Source organism: Oncorhynchus mykiss, chromosome 2, assembly GCF_013265735.2.
Source record: "Oncorhynchus mykiss isolate Arlee chromosome 2, USDA_OmykA_1.1, whole genome shotgun sequence".
NCBI lineage: Eukaryota > Metazoa > Chordata > Actinopteri > Salmoniformes > Salmonidae > Oncorhynchus > Oncorhynchus mykiss.
In genome coordinates this window covers 15,634,107-15,651,927 of record NC_048566.1, presented here as the reverse complement: position 1 = coordinate 15,651,927, position 17,821 = coordinate 15,634,107, and the positions used below count along the sequence as shown (strand labels likewise).

The 17,821-nt window shown below is 48.8% G+C and overlaps 1 protein-coding gene across 2 annotated transcripts; it reads left to right on the top strand.

Moving 5' to 3' along the window:
* The first annotated feature begins 1,453 nt into the window (after positions 1–1,453).
* Positions 1,454–17,614, top strand: nbn (nibrin). Of its 2 annotated transcripts, XM_036939053.1 has the most exons (17): positions 1,454–1,657; positions 2,083–2,204; positions 2,593–2,720; positions 2,808–2,967; positions 3,053–3,156; positions 3,372–3,489; positions 10,960–11,150; positions 11,384–11,484; positions 11,613–11,751; positions 11,836–12,044; positions 12,167–12,344; positions 12,457–13,087; positions 13,364–13,435; positions 14,368–14,511; positions 14,609–14,722; positions 15,942–15,991; positions 17,238–17,614. In XM_036939053.1, exons 1-17 carry the CDS (start codon positions 1,627–1,629, stop codon positions 17,266–17,268), a joined length of 2,523 nt encoding a protein of 840 aa, XP_036794948.1. In that variant the 5' UTR covers positions 1,454–1,626; the 3' UTR covers positions 17,269–17,614. The 2 variants fall into 2 exon arrangements, with proteins under 2 accessions (XP_036794948.1, XP_036794956.1); XM_036939061.1 differs by lacking the exon at positions 13,364–13,435.
* Positions 17,615–17,821: the final 207 nt, after the last annotated feature.

Here is a 17,821-nt window from a genome sequence, read left to right as displayed (position 1 = left end):
ACCCCCAAAACCAATTATTTCTTTGGTCGCCTCTCCTCCCAGTTCTCTGCTGCCAATGACTGGAACGAACTACAAAAATCTCTGAAACTGGAAACACTTATCTCCCTCGCTTTAAGCACCAGCTGTCAGAGCAGCTCACAGATTACTGCACCTGTACATAGCCCACCTATAACTTAGCCCAAACGACTACCTCTTTCCCTACTGTATTTATTTTATTTATTTTGCTCCTTTGCACCCCATTATTTTTATTTCTACTTTGCACATTCTTCCACTGCAAATCTACCATTCCAGTGTTTCACTTGCTATATTGTATTTACTTTGCCACCATGGCCTTTTTTTGCCTTTACCACCCTTATCTCGCCTCATTTGCTCACATCATATATAGACTTGTTTATACTGTATTATTGAGTGTATGTTTGTTTTACTTCTTGTGTAACTCGTTGTGTGTGTCGAACTGCTTTGCTTTATCTTGGCCAGGTCGCAATTGTAAATGAGAACTTGTTCTCAACTTGCCTACCTGGTTAAATAAAGGTGAAATAAATAAATAAAACATTCAGATGAGAGTACACTGAAATCGGAGTAGATAGCTAGAGTGAATTTACGAACACACCCTAACACAACAACAACTGATGGCAGTAGCTAACTATTGTAGCTAAGTAGCCAGCTAAGATAGCAAGCAACGCTAAAGGGATTGCAAATGAGTTAGCATAACTCAAGCCCCCCCAAAATCATTTTTCTTAATATTAACTAGCTGGTTAGCATTTGAGGCCAGCAAACACGTTCCCCGTACACTAGGAATGTATTTCCTCCAATGTTATAATGAAAAGGTGCCTCTGTCCAAAAACACAATTTTCTGGAGACTTGTGGGAGGAGTGCTGATGAAGTCCCCCATGGTATGCGCTTTCAGTAGCGAGCTTGCTTCGTATTCTGATAGCAGAAGTCACATGTAAGTGTCAAGTGTAGACAAGACCAATTAGGTATTGCTCTCCATGTGATGTGATTAGAGTGAAGACAAATCCAAACGGGCTTCCCTTGACACCATTCACAGTTGAGCTCACTCAGTTAGCTCAACATGGGCTATTATTGTATACTTGTTTTTTTATCAAGGGAGTCCATACAGGCGACAATGATGTCATACTATTTTCGATCAGACAACGTTAGTTAGATGGCCTACACATACAGAGACAGATGGGCGCTGTTTCGCTCGCTCGGATAATTTCTCCGGTGTGATAGAAAGATAAATAATTGTGTTTTTTTCTTCCCTTGGCATCCATGAATACACCCCACTGATATTGTCACTACATAAAGCACATTTGAAGCACAGTCAGACATTGGCCTTTCTGTTTTGTCCACATATTCTCAAGAACCATTGGCAGGCATCACTGTATGGGGGACTACATAGTACACAATTACACTGGATTCAGTTGATAAGTAGCGGCATCATATCAATGCCCACAGTTGGGACTCTTATTTTGAAAGGAAGTTGATGTTGACTTTCGCTCTGACTGTATGCAACTCGGACTCGCATTAGATATTTTACTATTCGTAGATGTATACCTAGCTAGTTATTGACAGAGAAGAGCACATTTTCGGGGGTTCGTTCCATAGCTCGTAGTGTATTATAACATGTGGACACTGAACCCTTTAGAATCTGGAGGTAACTTTTGTTTTGCCCAGCTCTAGTTAGCTACAGTAACGTTAGCTATCTTAGCCATAGCGGGTGACCAACCCACCAGCTAACAACATTAGCTAGCTACATTTGACAGCTCGTTCTAGATGTTAGCTAGCTATGTTTCTCAGTGTACTTTGGAGTATCAGAATAAGCGCTTAGAAGATGAGAATTAAAACTATTACACGTTTTTGGATAGCTAGCCATCTAATTAGCTAGCTAGTATTATTCCTATGACACAATACATCCAACACCTGGCTAGCAAGCTAACGTGCAGTCCTACACTGTTGCAGTTGGTAATCTTCTATCTAACGCATAACATATGATGATTAAGTCCTTAATCATCCTCCAGTTGTTTTGAATAAGAACATTACTTTTCTTATGATTCAATCTCATGACATATCCTGTCTCAGGTGTCACCCACTACCTCCTGCCAGAGAAGGAGTATGTGGTGGGGCGTAAGAACTGTGAGGTCATCCTGCCCAATGACCAGTCCATCAGCCGGGCTCATGCTCACCTCACTGCTACAGATCAGGTGAGAGAGAGACGGGGGGATATCCTTTATTAGTAATAACTAGTTTTACCCACACACCCTACATACCCGCATAACCAGAGCACTACCCTACAACTCCTAAAAACTTAACTGAAAAATATATAGGCCTACATTCTGTCCCTAGTCCATCAAATGCTGTCATGTCTCCCTTGCAGTAGAAGGTGCTCTCGTACTGTTCACCATCCTAACTAGCCAGCATGAATCTTGTCTTGTAGACAGAGCTGGGTTTTTTGCCTAATGTTGTGCATGTGTTACATAAGGCGACACTTGTTTTTATGGGTTATCAAAATCCACATCTTGTATTGTTTGGTTAAGAGAGTTTTTCATAAAGTAGATGTAACCAACAGACTGTTGTTGTGTTGTGTGCCAGGCCCTGACCCTGAAGGACAGTTCTAAGTATGGCACGTTTGTTAACGAGGAGCGTCTGTCTGGAGACACCCCTCGCAGCCTGACGGCAGGGGACAGAGTGACATTTGGGGTCTTTCACAGCAAATTCAGGTGTGCACCCACATTTATGCAATGATAAGAATTTTGATGGAAATTAATTAGAGATCTATATTTTGAAATGTCTCTCTCTCTCTTCAGTGTGCAGCAGGTAACTGTGGTGGTGTGCTCGTCCTGTGTTGATAATGAAGGGAAGGTCTCTCTGTCTCAGACCCTGCATCTTCTGGGTGGCCGGCTGACCAACACCTGGACACAGGACTGCACTCACCTGGTCATGCCCACTGTTAAAGTCACCATCAAGGTCAGCACATGACCACAAACTATGTGTGTGTGTGTGTGTGTGTTAATTCATCTGTACATACAGAACGTGCTCTCTCCCCATGCAGACTATCTGTGCGTTGCTGTGCTGTCGGCCCATAGTCAAGCAGGAGTTTTTCACTGAGCTCACCGAAGCCCTGCGACAGAAACAACCACCTCCAAAAGCTGAGAGGTACTAAGAGACACCACACACAAGGCTGCTGCTCACCTCCACAAACCACACAATAATAGCTGCCACTTCATCCAGGTCTCATTTTATATGTGCATTTCCACATTTTGTTATGTTACAGCCTTATTCTGAAATTGATGAAATAGTTTTTTTTTAATTGCCCAAATCTCTCACTATCCCTTCAACGTTATTGAAGGACTGTTTGTATGTGTTAATAGTTTCTTTCCAGAGATAGACGAGCCCAGTCTGAATAAGGATGAGGTGGATCTGACAGAGAGGCCAGAACGTAAAGAACTTTTCACTGGCAAGACCTTCCTCTTCCTCAATGCCAAACAGGTACTGGCCTGCCTCTCTAGCTCACACTGCAAACAGGTACTGGCCTGCCTCTCGCTCACACACCAAACAAGTACTGGCCTGCCTCTCTCGCTCACATTGCAAACAAATCAACATTTCAAAGTCACATGCGCTGAATACAACAGGTATGGACCGTGAAATGCTTCCTTACAACCAGCAATGCAGTTCAAGAAATAGAGTTAAGAAAATATTTACTCAATAAACTAATGTGTGAGAGAAAATTATGGAGAAGAAAAAAGTAACACTAAGTAAAATGTAAAAAATTACATAACAATAACGAGGTGCCGAATCAATGTGCGGAGATACAGGTTAGTCGAGGTAATTTGTAAAGTGACTATGCATAGATAATAAACAGCGAGTAGCAGCAGTGTGAAAACAAAGGGGTGGGGGTCAATGTAAATAGTCCGGGTGGCCATTTGATGAATTGTTCAGCCGTCTTATGGCTTGGGAGTAGAAGCTGTTAACCTCTTAGTGATCCCTTCACGCGCCAATCCCTTTAGTGGGATCGATTTGACAACATCCAGTGAAATTCCCATGCGCCAAATTCAAACTACAGAAATATTCAACATTCAAGAAAATATAAGTGTAATACATCAAAATAAAGCTTCTACAGATGCTGTTATTTTATCTAAAACATCAGGTGTACGCCGACCCCAGCTAAGTAACTCATGCAAAGATTTAAAGCGCAATTATGTGTTTTATCTCCAGTACATTGCCATGATTGTCAGTTATGTAGCTGCTCTACTGAAATCTCAGTGCGTCCTTGCTGGGATGACAGGCGAACACAGATTGATTTGGTGTCCAGTAATAAACCAGAGCGAGTGACTAAATCATTCAGTATGGTTACTGGGCTATCTGATCATAATCTGACACTTATAGTCAGAAAGCTTTCAAAAAACAGGTTTAACCTCTACTGTTAGAAAGCCGGATCAACTAAGAATACCTAAGAGTGAATTAAATGATTTTGAAAATGGAATTAACTGGAATGATCTCTTGTCCTATACAGATGTGGAAGCTGATAGTCAGGTGAAAGACTACAATAAATGGTTTCCTAAAGAAAATCAAATCCAAACCTGGCCAAAAGAGCACTCTTCCTTGGCTAAATGGAGAAATCTGGAAATTGATGAAAGAACGAGATTATGCTCTTAAAAACAGCCCTAAAGTCCAAATTAGAGCATGACAGACGTAGGTTTACCATGTTGAGAAATAAGGTGATGAAAGAAATCAGACAGGCCAAGGCAAAACTTTTTATTAACATAATTGGTGAAGCAAAGGGAAATTATAAATTGATCTGGGAGAATTGAAAAAAGTTAACAGGGAAAGACCATAGTAACACTGCAAAAAGACTAGAAATCATGGTGAATAACAATCTAACACAAGATGCAGTCAAAATAGCAATATCCTTCAATTCCTACTTTATTGACTTTGTCAGGGTACTGACACAGAACTCCTCCACTGGTTTCTTGGGCTCAGTGCTAGTAAATGACACTCAACCTGTCTTCATCATAAGGGAGGTTTCTGAGTCAAAGGTGACCAAGGTGATTAGCTCACTAAAGAACTCTAAAGCCAAATATGTGTTTGGGCTGGACTCTACCTTTCTCAAAAACTACAAAGAGTCACTCATTGGCCCCATTACTAAGGTCACCAACACATCTATTGGTCAGGGGGTGTTTCCAAGGGTATGGAAGTCGGCCATAATAACGTCCGTCTTTAAATCGGGCGACCCTGCTGACGTAACTACAGGCCCATTAGTATACTACCTGTGGTGTCGAAGGTTGTTGAAAAGTGTGTAGCAGAGCAACTGATTGCCCACCTCTACAAAAGCCCCTTCACATTACACTCCATGCAGTTTGGCTTCAGAGCGAAACACTCCACAGAAACGGCCAACTGCTTTCTTCTGGAAAATGTGAAGTCCAAGATGGACAAAGGGGGCATTGTTGGGGCTGTGTTTCTGGATCTAAGGAAGGCTTTTGATACTGTTAACCATGAGGTTCTCATCACAAAATTGTCCAAGTTCAACTTTTCCCCCGATGCCTTGAGATGGATGAATATCTACCTTGAAGGCAGAACTGTGTGTGTCAGTGTGGCATCATTCCAATCTCTCTTTTAAATAAACAGGTGAAAAAGGTAATTCAAATAACCAAATTCAACCTAGCTAATTTCCGATTCATACAAAATTGTTTGACTACAGAGGTAGCAAAACTGTACTTCAAATCTATTATACTCCCCCACTTAACATACTGCTTGACTAGTTGGGCCCAAGCTTGCTGTACAACATTAAAACCTATTCAGTCTGTCTACAAACAGGCTCTCAAAGTGCTTGATAGAACGCCCAATAGCCATCATCACTGTTACATCCTCAGAAAGCATGAGCTCCTGAGTTGGGAAAGTCTTGTGCAATATACCGACGCATGTCTTGTATTCAAGATCCTAAATGGCCTGGCTCCCCCTCCACTCAGTATTTTTGTTAAACAGAAAATCCAAACATATGGCAGCAGATCCACAAGGTCTGAGAGGTGACTCTATAGTTCCCTTAAGGGAAAGCACCTTTAGTCAGTCTGCTTTCTCTGTGAGAGCTTCTCTTGTCTGGAATACACTGCCATCAGACACACATAACTGCACCACATATCACACTTCCAAAAAAAAACATGAAAACATGGCTAAAGGTCAATCAGATTTGTGAACATAATCCCTAGCTGTGTATTGCCGCTTTCCGTGTTGTCTGTTGTCTTTAGCTTGTGAGGTGTGGAAACACTGTTGTTTTTATGGATTTTGTCTTGTTGCTTTTTGTTCTATGTTGCTCTGTCTGTATGCTACGTCTTGCTTGTCCTATGTTGCTCTGCGTGTGCTCACTGCTCAAAGATTGTCTATAGACAATTGTTTTTAATAACCTACCCTGGGACTGCGGTTGAAAATTAGCCGGCTGGCTAAAACCGGCACTTTTACTGAAACGTTGATTAATGTGCACTGTCCCTGTAAAAATAAAATAAACTCAAACTCAAGCCTCTCTCTCTCACTCCAAACAGGTACTGGCCTGCCTCTCTCACTCCAAACAGGTACTGGCCTGCCTCTCTCACTCCAAACAGGTACTGGCCTGCCTCTCTCACTCCAAGCAGGTACTGGCCTGCCTCTCTCACTCCAAACAGGTACTGGCCTGCCTCTCTCACTCCAAACAGGTACTGGCCTGCCTCTCTCACTCCAAACAGGTACTGGCCTGCCTCTCTCACTCCAAACAGGCACTGGCCTGCCTCTCTCACTCCAAACAGGTACTGGCCTGCCTCTCACTCCAAACAGGTACTGGCCTGCCTCTCACTCCAAACAGGTACTGGCCTGCCTCTCTCACTCCAAACAGGTACTGGCCTGCCTCTCACTCCAAACAGGTACTGGCCTGCCTCTCTCACTCCAAACAGGTACTGGCCTGCCTCTCTCACTCCAAGCAGGTACTGGCCTGCCTCTCTCACTCCAAACAGGTACTGGCCTGCCTCTCTCACTCCAAACAGGTACTGGCCTGCCTCTCTCACTCCAAACAGGTACTGGCCTGCCTCTCTCACTCCAAACAGGCACTGGCCTGCCTCTCTCACTCCAAACAGGTACTGGCCTGCCTCTCACTCCAAACAGGTACTGGCCTGCCTCTCACTCCAAACAGGTACTGGCCTGCCTCTCTCACTCCAAACAGGTACTGGCCTGCCTCTCTCACTCCAAACAGGTACTGGCCTGCCTCTCTCACTCCAAGCAGGTACTGGCCTGCCTCTCTCACTCCAAACAGGCACTGGCCTGCCTCTCTCACTCCAAACAGGTACTGGCCTGCCTCTCTCACTCCAAACAGGTACTGGCCTGCCTCTCTCACTCCAAACAGGCACTGGCCTGCCTCTCTCACTCCAAACAGGCACTGGCCTGCCTCTCTCACTCCAAACAGGTACTGGCCTGCCTCTCTCACTCCAAACAGGTACTGGCCGGCCTCTTGCTCTCTATGCATAGCCATTATACAATCCAACGTTACAGAACAGCATTCATCTCACATGGCTCCCCAATGTGAGAGTCTGACTAAATCATTTAAGGGCTTCCATTAGTCTTTATGACCTGTTTATTGCCACCTCTTCTCATCAGCTAGGAGATCAGGTAATGATGTTAGGTGGTTGGTTATTTGTGGTCAATCAGTTATGTATTCGGGGAAATGGTTGTTAAAATCTGTGATGTGTTTATTTTAACTCTCAATACAGTCTCTGTCTCTCATTTTCTGTCTCTTTTTTTCTCTCGCACTCTCCCTTTTTCTGGCTCGTTCTGTCGCTCTCCCCCTCCCGTTCTGTCGCTCTCCCCCTCCCGCTCTGTCGCTCTCCCCCTCCCGTTCTGTCGCTCTCCTGTTCTGTCGCTCTCCCCCTACCGTTCTGTTGCTCTCCCCCTCCCGTTCTGTCCCTCTCCTGTTCTGTCGCTCTCCCCCTACCGTTCTGTCGCTCTCCCCCTCCCGTTCTGTCCCTCTCCCCCTACCGTTCTGTCGCTCTCCCCCTCCCGTTCTGTCGCTCTCCCCCTCCCGTTCTGTCCCTCTCCTGTTCTGTCGCTCTCCCCCTACCGTTCTGTCGCTCTCCCCCTCCCGCTCTGTCGCTCTCCCCCTCCCGCTCTGTCGCTCTCCCCCTCCCGTTCTGTCCCTCTCCTGTTCTGTCGCTCTCCCCCTACCGTTCTGTCGCTCTCCCCCTCCTGTTCTGTCCCTCTCATGTTCTGTCGCTCTCCCCCTCCCGTTCTGTCGCTCTCCCCCTACCGTTCTGTCGCTCTCCCCCTACCGTTCTGTCGCTCTCCCCCTACCGTTCTGTCGCTCTTATGTTCTGTCGCTCTCCCCCTACCGTTCTGTCGCTCTCCTGTTCTGTCGCTCTCCCCCTACCGTTCTGTCGCTCTCCCCCTCCTGTTCTGTCGCTCTCCCCCTCCCGTTCTGTCCCTCTCCTGTTCTGTCGCTCTCCCCCTACCGTTCTGTCGCTCTCCTGTTCTGTCGCTCTCCCCTCCCGTTCTGTTCCTCTCCTGTTCTGTCGCTCTCCCCCTACCGTTCTGTCCCTCTCCTGTTCTGTCGCTCTCCCCTCCCGTTCTGTCCCTCTCCTGTTCTGTCGCTCTCCCCCTACCGTTCTGTCGCTCTCCCCTCCCGTTCTGTCGCTCTCCCCCTCCCGTTCTGTCGCTCTCCCCCTCCCGTTCTGTCGCTCTCCCCCTCCCGTTCTGTCCCTCTCCTGTTCTGTCGCTCTCCCCCTACCGTTCTGTCGCTCTCCCCCTCCCGTTCTGTCGCTCTCCCCCTCCCGTTCTGTCGCTCTCCCCCTCCCGTTCTGTCCCTCTCCTGTTCTGTCGCTCTCCCCCTCCCGTTCTGTCGCTCTCCCCCTCCCGTTCTGTCGCTCTCCCCCTCCCGCTCTGTCGCTCTCCCCCTCCCGTTCTGTCGCTCTCCTGTTCTGTCGCTCTCCCCCTACCGTTCTGTCGCTCTCCCCCTACCGTTCTGTCGCTCTCCCCCTCCTGTTCTGTCCCTCTCATGTTCTGTCGCTCTCCCCCTCCCGTTCTGTCGCTCTCCCCCTACCGTTCTGTCGCTCTCCCCCTACCGTTCTGTCGCTCTCCCCCTACCGTTCTGTCGCTCTTATGTTCTGTCGCTCTCCCCCTACCGTTCTGTCGCTCTCCTGTTCTGTCGCTCTCCCCCTACCGTTCTGTCGCTCTCCCCCTCCTGTTCTGTCGCTCTCCCCCTCCCGTTCTGTCGCTCTCCTGTTCTGTCGCTCTCCCCCTACCGTTCTGTCGCTCTCCTGTTCTGTCGCTCTCCCCTCCCGTTCTGTTCCTCTCCTGTTCTGTCGCTCTCCCCCTACCGTTCTGTCCCTCTCCTGTTCTGTCGCTCTCCCCTCCCGTTCTGTCCCTCTCCTGTTCTGTCGCTCTCCCCCTACCGTTCTGTCGCTCTCCCCTCCCGTTCTGTCGCTCTCCCCCTCCCGTTCTGTCGCTCTCCCCCTCCCGTTCTGTCGCTCTCCCCCTCCCGTTCTGTCCCTCTCCTGTTCTGTCGCTCTCCCCCTCCCGTTCTGTCGCTCTCCCCCTCCCGTTCTGTCGCTCTCCCCCTACCGTTCTGTCGCTCTCCCCCTCCCGCTCTGTCGCTCTCCCCCTCCCGTTCTGTCGCTCTCCTGTTCTGTCGCTCTCCCCCTACCGTTCTGTCGCTCTCCCCCTCCCGTTCTGTCCCTCTCCTGTTCTGTCGCTCTCTCCCTACCGTTCTGTCGCTCTCCCCCTCCCGCTCTGTCGCTCTCCCCCTCCCGTTCTCTCCCCCTCCCATTCTCTCCCCCTCCCGTTCTCTCCCCCTACCGTTCTGTCGCTCTCCCCCTACCGTTCTGTCGCTCTCCCCCTACCGTTCTGTCGCTCTCCCCCTACCGTTCTGTCGCTCTCCTGTTGTCGCTCTCCCCTCCCGTTCTGTCCCTCTCCTGTTCTGTCGCTCTCCCCCTACCATTCTGTCGCTCCCTCCCTCTCCCCATCCCGCTCCCCCTTCCGCTCTGTCTCTCCCGCTCTCTCTTTCCTCCCGTTCTGTCGCTCTCCCCCTCCCGTTCTGTCGCTCTCCCCCTCCCGTTCTGTCGCTCTCCCCCTCCCGTTCTGTCGCTCTCCCCCTCCCGTTCTGTCGCTCTCCCCCTACCGTTCTGTCGCTCTCCCCCTACCGTTCTGTCGCTCTCCCCCTACCGTTCTGTCGCTCTCCCCCTACCGTTCTGTCGCTCTCCCTCTCCTGTTCTGTCGCTCTCCCCCTACCGTTCTACTACCATTACCACTAGTAGCACTTCTACCTCTATCTCTACTACTACCATTACCACTAGTAGAACTTCTACCTCTATCTCTACTGCTACCATTCCCACTAGTAGCACTTCTACCTCTAATATCCCTACTACTACCATTACCACTAGTAGCACTTCTACCTCTAATATCTCTACTGCTACTACCATTACCATTAGTAGCACTTCTACCTCTAATATCCCTACTACTACCATTACCACTAGTAGCACTTCTACCTTTATCTCTACTGCTACCATTACCACTAGTAGCACTTCTACCTCTATCCCTACTGCTACCATTACCACTAGTAGCACTTCTACCTTTATCCCTACTACTACTACCATTACCACTAGTAGCACTTCTACCTCTATCCCTACTGCTACCATTACCACTAGTAGCACTTCTACCTTTATCCCTACTACTACCATTACCACTAGTAGCACTTCTACCTCTATCCCTACTGCTACCATTACCACTAGTAGCACTTCTACCTCTAATATCTCTCCCGACTACCTACTATAACTGACTTATAACTGTCATCATCACCATTACATCACAACTACCATCATCATTACTACTACCACCACCACTGTCCCTAATATCATTAAACTACTATCATTACCGTCACCCCTACTACCCGTACCGCTACTATTTTGGAATAATAATCATAATAATAAATCGCTCTCACTCACTTCTCTCCAGCAAAAGCGTCTGAGTTTGGCAGTGAGTTGTGGAGGTGGGAGGAGCCAGCTCTTGGAGGAGGGGTCTGTCCCTGTGTCACTCCTGGAATCACCATTGAGCTGTGTGATCGGCATGGCAATGGGAAACTCCCAAGCACTACTGTCCCACTCCACTAAGAAGTGGGCAGACTCTGTGGGGAGGATTCTACAGAGGTACACACATTGCAGTATCATAAAGACAGAGTGCAGTTTGAATGTGTTCCATACCTTAAAAAAGGGAGATTTGTTTTGGGGGGGGTTGAACTACACAAACAATTGAGACATTCCTAAAGCTTTTCCTAAGTATATTCACTGTTATGGTGTTACACTTCTTCTCTGCAGCTCTGAAATGAGACTAACTGGTTGTGTCAGCACAGTCTATATTTACCATCTCTCACACTCACCAGGAAAGGTCTTCGATTCATCACAGAGTCTGAGATCGGATTGGCTGCCATCTATGTCAGCTGTGACAAGTACTGCAATCCCTCCAATCAGAAGGCTGACTCAGGTGGGTGGGCCTCTCATACAGTGAATCATAGTCTCAGTTTATTTTAAGTTCCTGATTTTATAATGAAATGGACTTATATAGTGGAGTCAACACTTGTATCGTTGTTAATGTGTTTCTCCCCTGGTCAGAATCCATGAGAATGAAACCCACCATCCCTGGCGCCACGCTATCCCAGAATGCACCAGTGGACGAGACTGTAATGCCAGCGGCATCTCAGAACATCACAGCCTATGCTGTAAACACAGAGCCGTCACAGGGCATCAGTGGGTAAGACACACACACACACACAACCTGACTCACAGTTCTGTTTGAGTGCATCAGGCTGATCTGTGTTTTCTTATCCCCGAGTAGGGTGGACGTGGCTGGGGTGAGCGCAGTTGGAGAGACCCCTGAGAGGGACCAGAGCCGGACCACTTCTCATCTTAACCGACCCAAACCCTCAGGCCGAGAGCTGGCCGGGACCTGCACAGTGGCAGAGACTATGATGTCATCATTCAGCGCCTCAGACAGTGCTGGTGGTGGCGGCTCGGACAGAAAAAAGGGAGAGCTACAACATCCAGGTAGAATAGTTTCTAATGACAGAGTGGGTGGGTGTCAGAGTTACAGTAGGAAAGTTCTGGCGTGGGCCATATAAACTGAAAACACGGGTCTGCTAAATGACATTGTATTATCATGATATTAGGTGGAGGGAAAGGTGATGCTATCACCAGATTCCTGGCCACAGCCCCTCGGACCAACGGAGGAGTGCAGACGATGTCTCCACAGAATCGCTCCTCCCAGAAACAACAGGTCTCGCGGAAATGTTCCCCCCAGAAACAGTCTGCCCTCACTAATTTCTTCCAGCCTGTTGGCAAGAAAAGGCAAGTGCAGCTCTCTGGAGATATCCATACAATTCCACACAGTGGCTTATCAATCTTGAGTTAATGGTGATATTATATATATACAGACACCAACGTTTTCTCTCTCTCTCAGACCTCGGGAAGGCAAGGAGTCCTCTACTGTCCAATCAGAGGCCAAGTTCTCCAGGAGGGAAGAAGAGAAGGAGAAGATGAAGAGGACAGTACCACAGCACTCAGAGACCTCCAACCCCACACACCCCCCCACAGGCAGGTCCCAGGGCCAACACAGCTCAGTTGCACATCTGTTTCCAAGTCAGACTGAGGCTCTGTCAGAGGGGTTCTCCAACCCTGCCCAGCAGGGGCTCCAATCCAGGAAGAGGAAGGAGATGGAGGAGGACACTAAAGGGAGTGGGGCTTCAGAGATAGAGATGGATGAACTGGAGTCCATCATGTCTGAGGACATGGACGAATCGGATGAGCCCATGTCAGCCAGTCAAGGCCAGCGGTTGAAGCTGACGGAACAGAGTTCAACCAATCAAGGCCAGAGGTCTCAACTGATAGACAAGAGCTCAACCAATAGAAAATCGCTCCTAGAGACAGTGGATCTTACCTCTGCCAATAAGAAACAGCGGGTTTATTCAGTGGAACCAATCGCAGCCAATCATAGGTCAGGCTTTGATTCAGAAGAGCGATTGTCAGCCAGCAGACGACAGGGAGCGGAGCCTGTAGCTGAGGTCAAAGACGAAGAGGTGTCTTTCATTGAGGTGAGAGGAGCTGTCATTGTGTGCTTGTTATCATGTGTTTCTATCAAGGCTGGGATCAATTCATATTAAAGCCACTCAATTCGGGAAGGGATTTTAATTTGAAATCTAAAAATTGATAGCTTCTACTTCTGTTTCATTGAAAATATCTGCCATTTTTAAAATCACTGAATTGTGATTTCAGTTTACTTCCTGAATTGACTGCCTTCCCCAGCCCTGGTTTCTATGACGTGACTATTATTATGAACTATCCTCCATCTTCTGTCTCCCCCCCCCAAGTCAAAACCAGTTAATGGTGTGACCCCTGGTCATCTGGAAGAGCCAGAGACTGATGTCAAACAGGAAGCCTCAGTAAGTCCTGTCTGTATCTGTTTGGAGTAGGGGCCAGTGGAGATAAGTTAGGTCTGTCAGTAACTGGTCTGGAGTAGGGGCCAGTGGGGAAGAGTTAGGTCTATCAGTAACTGGTCTGGAGTAGGGGCCAGTGAGGAAGAGTTAGGTCTATCAGTAACTGGTCTGGAGTAGGGGCCAGTGAGGAAGAGTTAGGTCTATCAGTAACTGGTCTGGAGTAGGGGCCAGTGGGGAAGAGTTAGGTCTGTCAGTAACTGGTCTGGAGTAGGGGCCAGTGGAGATAAGTTAGGTCTGTCAGTAACTGGTCTGGAGTAGGGGCCAGTGGGGAAGAGTTAGGTCTATCAGTAACTGGTCTGGAGTAGGGGCCAGTGGGGAAGAGTTAGGTCTATCAGTAACTGGTCTGGAGTAGGGGCCAGTGGGGAAGAGTTAGGTCTGTCAGTAACTGGTCTGGAGTAGGGGCCAGTGGGGAAGAGTTAGGTCTATCAGTATCTGGTCTGGAGTAGGGGCCATTGGGCAAGAGTTAGGTCTATCAGTAACTGGTCTGGAGTAGGGGCCAGTGGGGAAGAGTTAGGTCTGTCAGTAACTGGTCTGGAGTAGGGGCCAGTGGGGAAGAGTTAGGTCTATCAGTAACTGGTCTGGAGTAGGGGCCAGTGGGGAAGAGTTAGGTCTATCAGTAACTGGTCTGGAGTAGGGGCCAGTGGGGAAGAGTTAGGTCTGTCAGTAACTGGTCTGGAGTAGGGGCCAGTGGGGAAGAGTTAGGTCTATCAGTAACTGGTCTGGAGTAGGTGCCAGTGGGGAAGAGTTAGGTCTGTCAGTAACTGGTCTGGAGTAGGGGCCAGTGGGGAAGAGTTAGGTCTATCAATAACTGGTCTGGAGTAGGGGCCAGTGGGGAAGAGTTAGGTCTGTCAGTAACTGGTCTGTGTGTTGTGATGTAGGGTTTAGGGGGTGAGAATCTCCCCAGCAGACTTATAGTGGTGGCGTTCAAATCCCTCACCGTGGCAACACCGGCAAGACCTAAACCACGCCCCATGGAGACGCACGGCAATGTCAACAGGAAGGACTTTAAACGCTTCCGCAAGGTAGACCCCAGAATGCTCATCACAACACAGGGTCATGGGACTCATGGTTAGTGTCTCTGTTTCTGTGTGTGTGTGTAGTAATGTGTGTGTGTTTCAGGTCCCAGTTCCCGGTGCCCAGGGTTTGCCCAACATCATCGGCGGGTCAGACCTGTTGGCCCACAACCGAGGCAAGAACTCTGAGCTGGAGGAGTGGCTGAGAGACGCAGCAGAGGTACACAGTCCTACTTCAGCTGCTGTTTACTACAATACTTACTGTCTGTTTAGCAACCCCTGAGACACACAAACACTCCTAGAATAGAAGTACATGGTATTTACCATGAAATGGTAGTAACAGGGGATGGAGGGGCTGAGGCTGGGTAGAGAGGAGATGGAGGGGGTTGAGGCTGGGTAGAGAGGAGATGGAGGGAGTTGAGGTTGGGTAGAGAGGAGATGGAGGGGGTTGAGGCTGGGTAGAGAGGAGATGGAGGGAGTTGAGGCTGGGTAGAGAGGAGATGGAGGGAGTTGAGGCTGGGTAGAGAGGAGATGGAGGGGGTTGAGGCTGGGTAGAGAGGAGATGGAGGGGGTTGAGGCTGGGTAGAGAGGAGATGGAGGGGGTTGAGGATGGGTAGAGAGGAGATGGAGGGGGTTGAGGCTGGGTAGAGAGGAGATGGAGGGGGTTGAGGCTGGGTAGAGAGGAGATGGAGGGGGTTGAGGCTGGGTAGAGAGGAGATGGAGGGGGTTGAGGCTGGGTAGAGTGGAGATGGAGGGGGTTGAGGCTGGGTAGAGAGGAGATGGAGGGGGTTGAGGCTGGGTAGAGAGGAGATGGAGGGGGTTGAGGCTGGGTAGAGAGGAGATGGAGGGGGTTGAGGCTGGGTAGAGAGGAGATGGAGGGGGTTGAGGCTGGGTAGAGAGGAGATGGAGGGGGTTGAGGCTGGGTAGAGAGGAGATGGAGGGGGTTGAGGCTGGGTAGAGAGGAGATGGAGGGGGTTGAGGCTGGGTAGAGAGGAGATGGAGGGAGTTGAGGCTGGGTAGAGAGGAGATGGAGGGGGTTGAGGCTGGGTAGAGAGGAGATGGAGGGGGTTGAGGCTGGGTAGAGAGGAGATGGAGGGGGTTGAGGCTGGGTAGAGAGGAGATGGAGGGGGTTGAGGCTGGGTACAGAGGAGATGGAGGGGGTTGAGGCTGGGTACAGAGGAGATGGAGGGGGTTGAGGCTGGGTAGAGAGGAGATGGAGGGAGTTGAGGCTGGGTAGAGAGGAGATGGAGGGGGTTGAGGCTGGGTACAGAGGAGATGGAGGGGGTTGAGGCTGGGTAGAGAGGAGATGGAGGGAGTTGAGGCTGGGTAGAGAGGAGATGGAGGGGGTTGAGGCTGGGTAGAGAGGAGATGGAGGGGGTTGAGGCTGGGTAGAGAGGAGATGGCGGTTTGTGAGTCAAAGCCCTGTGTCTGTGTTTCAGGATGAGCGTCAGAACAAGAAAGAGGAGACTTTGGGAGATGACCTTTTCAGGTACGAGGACAAGGCTTGTCAGGCTACAAACACCAAACCAATTTGGGTCACATTATTTCAGGTGGAGAGCACCACAGTCTACAGTACAATGTAAACCAAGCTGTAGCCCGGGCTATTGGTTGGAAGAGGTTTGGAGCCAGGCTGGGAATGAATGGATGAATGTGGAGTGATGTTGATTATATTGAACCCTCCAGCCCCCAAGGTAGAAAAAGTCAGCCACTCCGTCTGCAGTCTGCAGTGGAGCAGAAGGGTTGGAGCACCCAGCTTACACAAACATCACATTCCCAGGGGGCATTGCTCCGTGTTCAAGGACGTCACTACCAGACACAAGACAACAGCGCCCTACAGGCTGACGCACACACAGCTGCCTGCCCACACGATGACTGGGACTAGAAGCTGTCTGCTGAGCTCTTCACTACTCCACATTCATTCATCTATTCATTCCCTTAACCCCAATTCAGAAACACAAGACAACATTGACTGCCCAGCAACATAGCCTTGGTTGTAGCTGTAGTCCTACCAACATGGCTGATCTCAGGTTTTTATCCCAGCTAAACGATGATTCACATTAGATAGAACTGTATTCTCCCTCAAGGAGAAATGAGCTGGTCCCCTGCATACGTACAATACACATCAACACCATTTTTGGAATCGCCTGTCAAATAGTCATCTGAAAAGGACCGTTTAGACCAAGACCCACAGAACAGAGAGAAACATTCCTGATGTGAGTGGGTGGATCTTCGTTTGGGACGGTTTGGACTTGTTGTCACTGACCAATCAGCGCCCAGTGATTCCTGCGTCACACCTGGTTGTCTGGGTTATGCTGGTGATGTATGCACACGCTAGGGCTGCTGCATTTTCCCTGGCTAAGCAGAAAGGGTGTGTGCGTGCATGCCTGCCTGGAGCGAGACTGTGCTGTTTGATCATTGAGTCATGATGCCCACTCAGTCATGCATGGCCAGAGGACAGCGCCGGCTACTAAGAAAACAAGCCGCGGTTTTATGTTTTTGGGTCTGGCCTGAACCCGTCTCCCAGACTTAGTTTATAGGGAGGATGTTTGGTTTGAGTTCTTCAAACAAGGCCAGAGGTTTACAGCGCTGGCTTAATTTGGGCTATTTTTAATATTTGTTCTAAATGCATCCAGGATTGATCTAGCAGGAATGTTAAAAGCCTGAGTGTTTAGGTGGGATGCCTGGATGGCCACTGCCCTGACTTAACCTGTGTGTGTGTGTGTGTGTGTGTATAGGTACAACCCCAAACCCACCAAGAAAAGATGAGAGCACCTGGTTGTAACATGTGAAGCCCTGCAGACAAATGTTCATCTTAAGACACAGGACGGGATGCCAACACCCCATGGAATGTTTTGGCTTCTAGAATTCTTAGTTTGATAGAACTGCCATCTCCGCTCCACTAATAATGTTCAGGAATGGATCTTTGAGGTAACTCTTGATCATTGTACTCAAAATGACCAGAGGGGCCTGTCAATGACAAATGTTTAAACTGTTTTTGTCGGTGATAGATGTGGGCAGAAATGTCTGTCTATGTACTGTACACTAACTATATACCTTGATTTAGTCACTGATGGCGAGCTATGTAAACAAATAAATAGGTTTTACGTTTCAAGATTTTTATTTGTTCATAATAAAAAATACAGTATACAAAACATATTAAAAAGTCATTTGAGTTGTACAAGAGAGGAGTCCAACTCTACCAAGCACAAAGCAGCGTGTCTGTCTGTTGTGAACAGGAGAAGACCGTGGGTTATGTGTTGTAAGACAGTAGTAGAAAACCCTGGTTAGACCCCAGGGGTTGGGGAACCTGCTGTTTCCT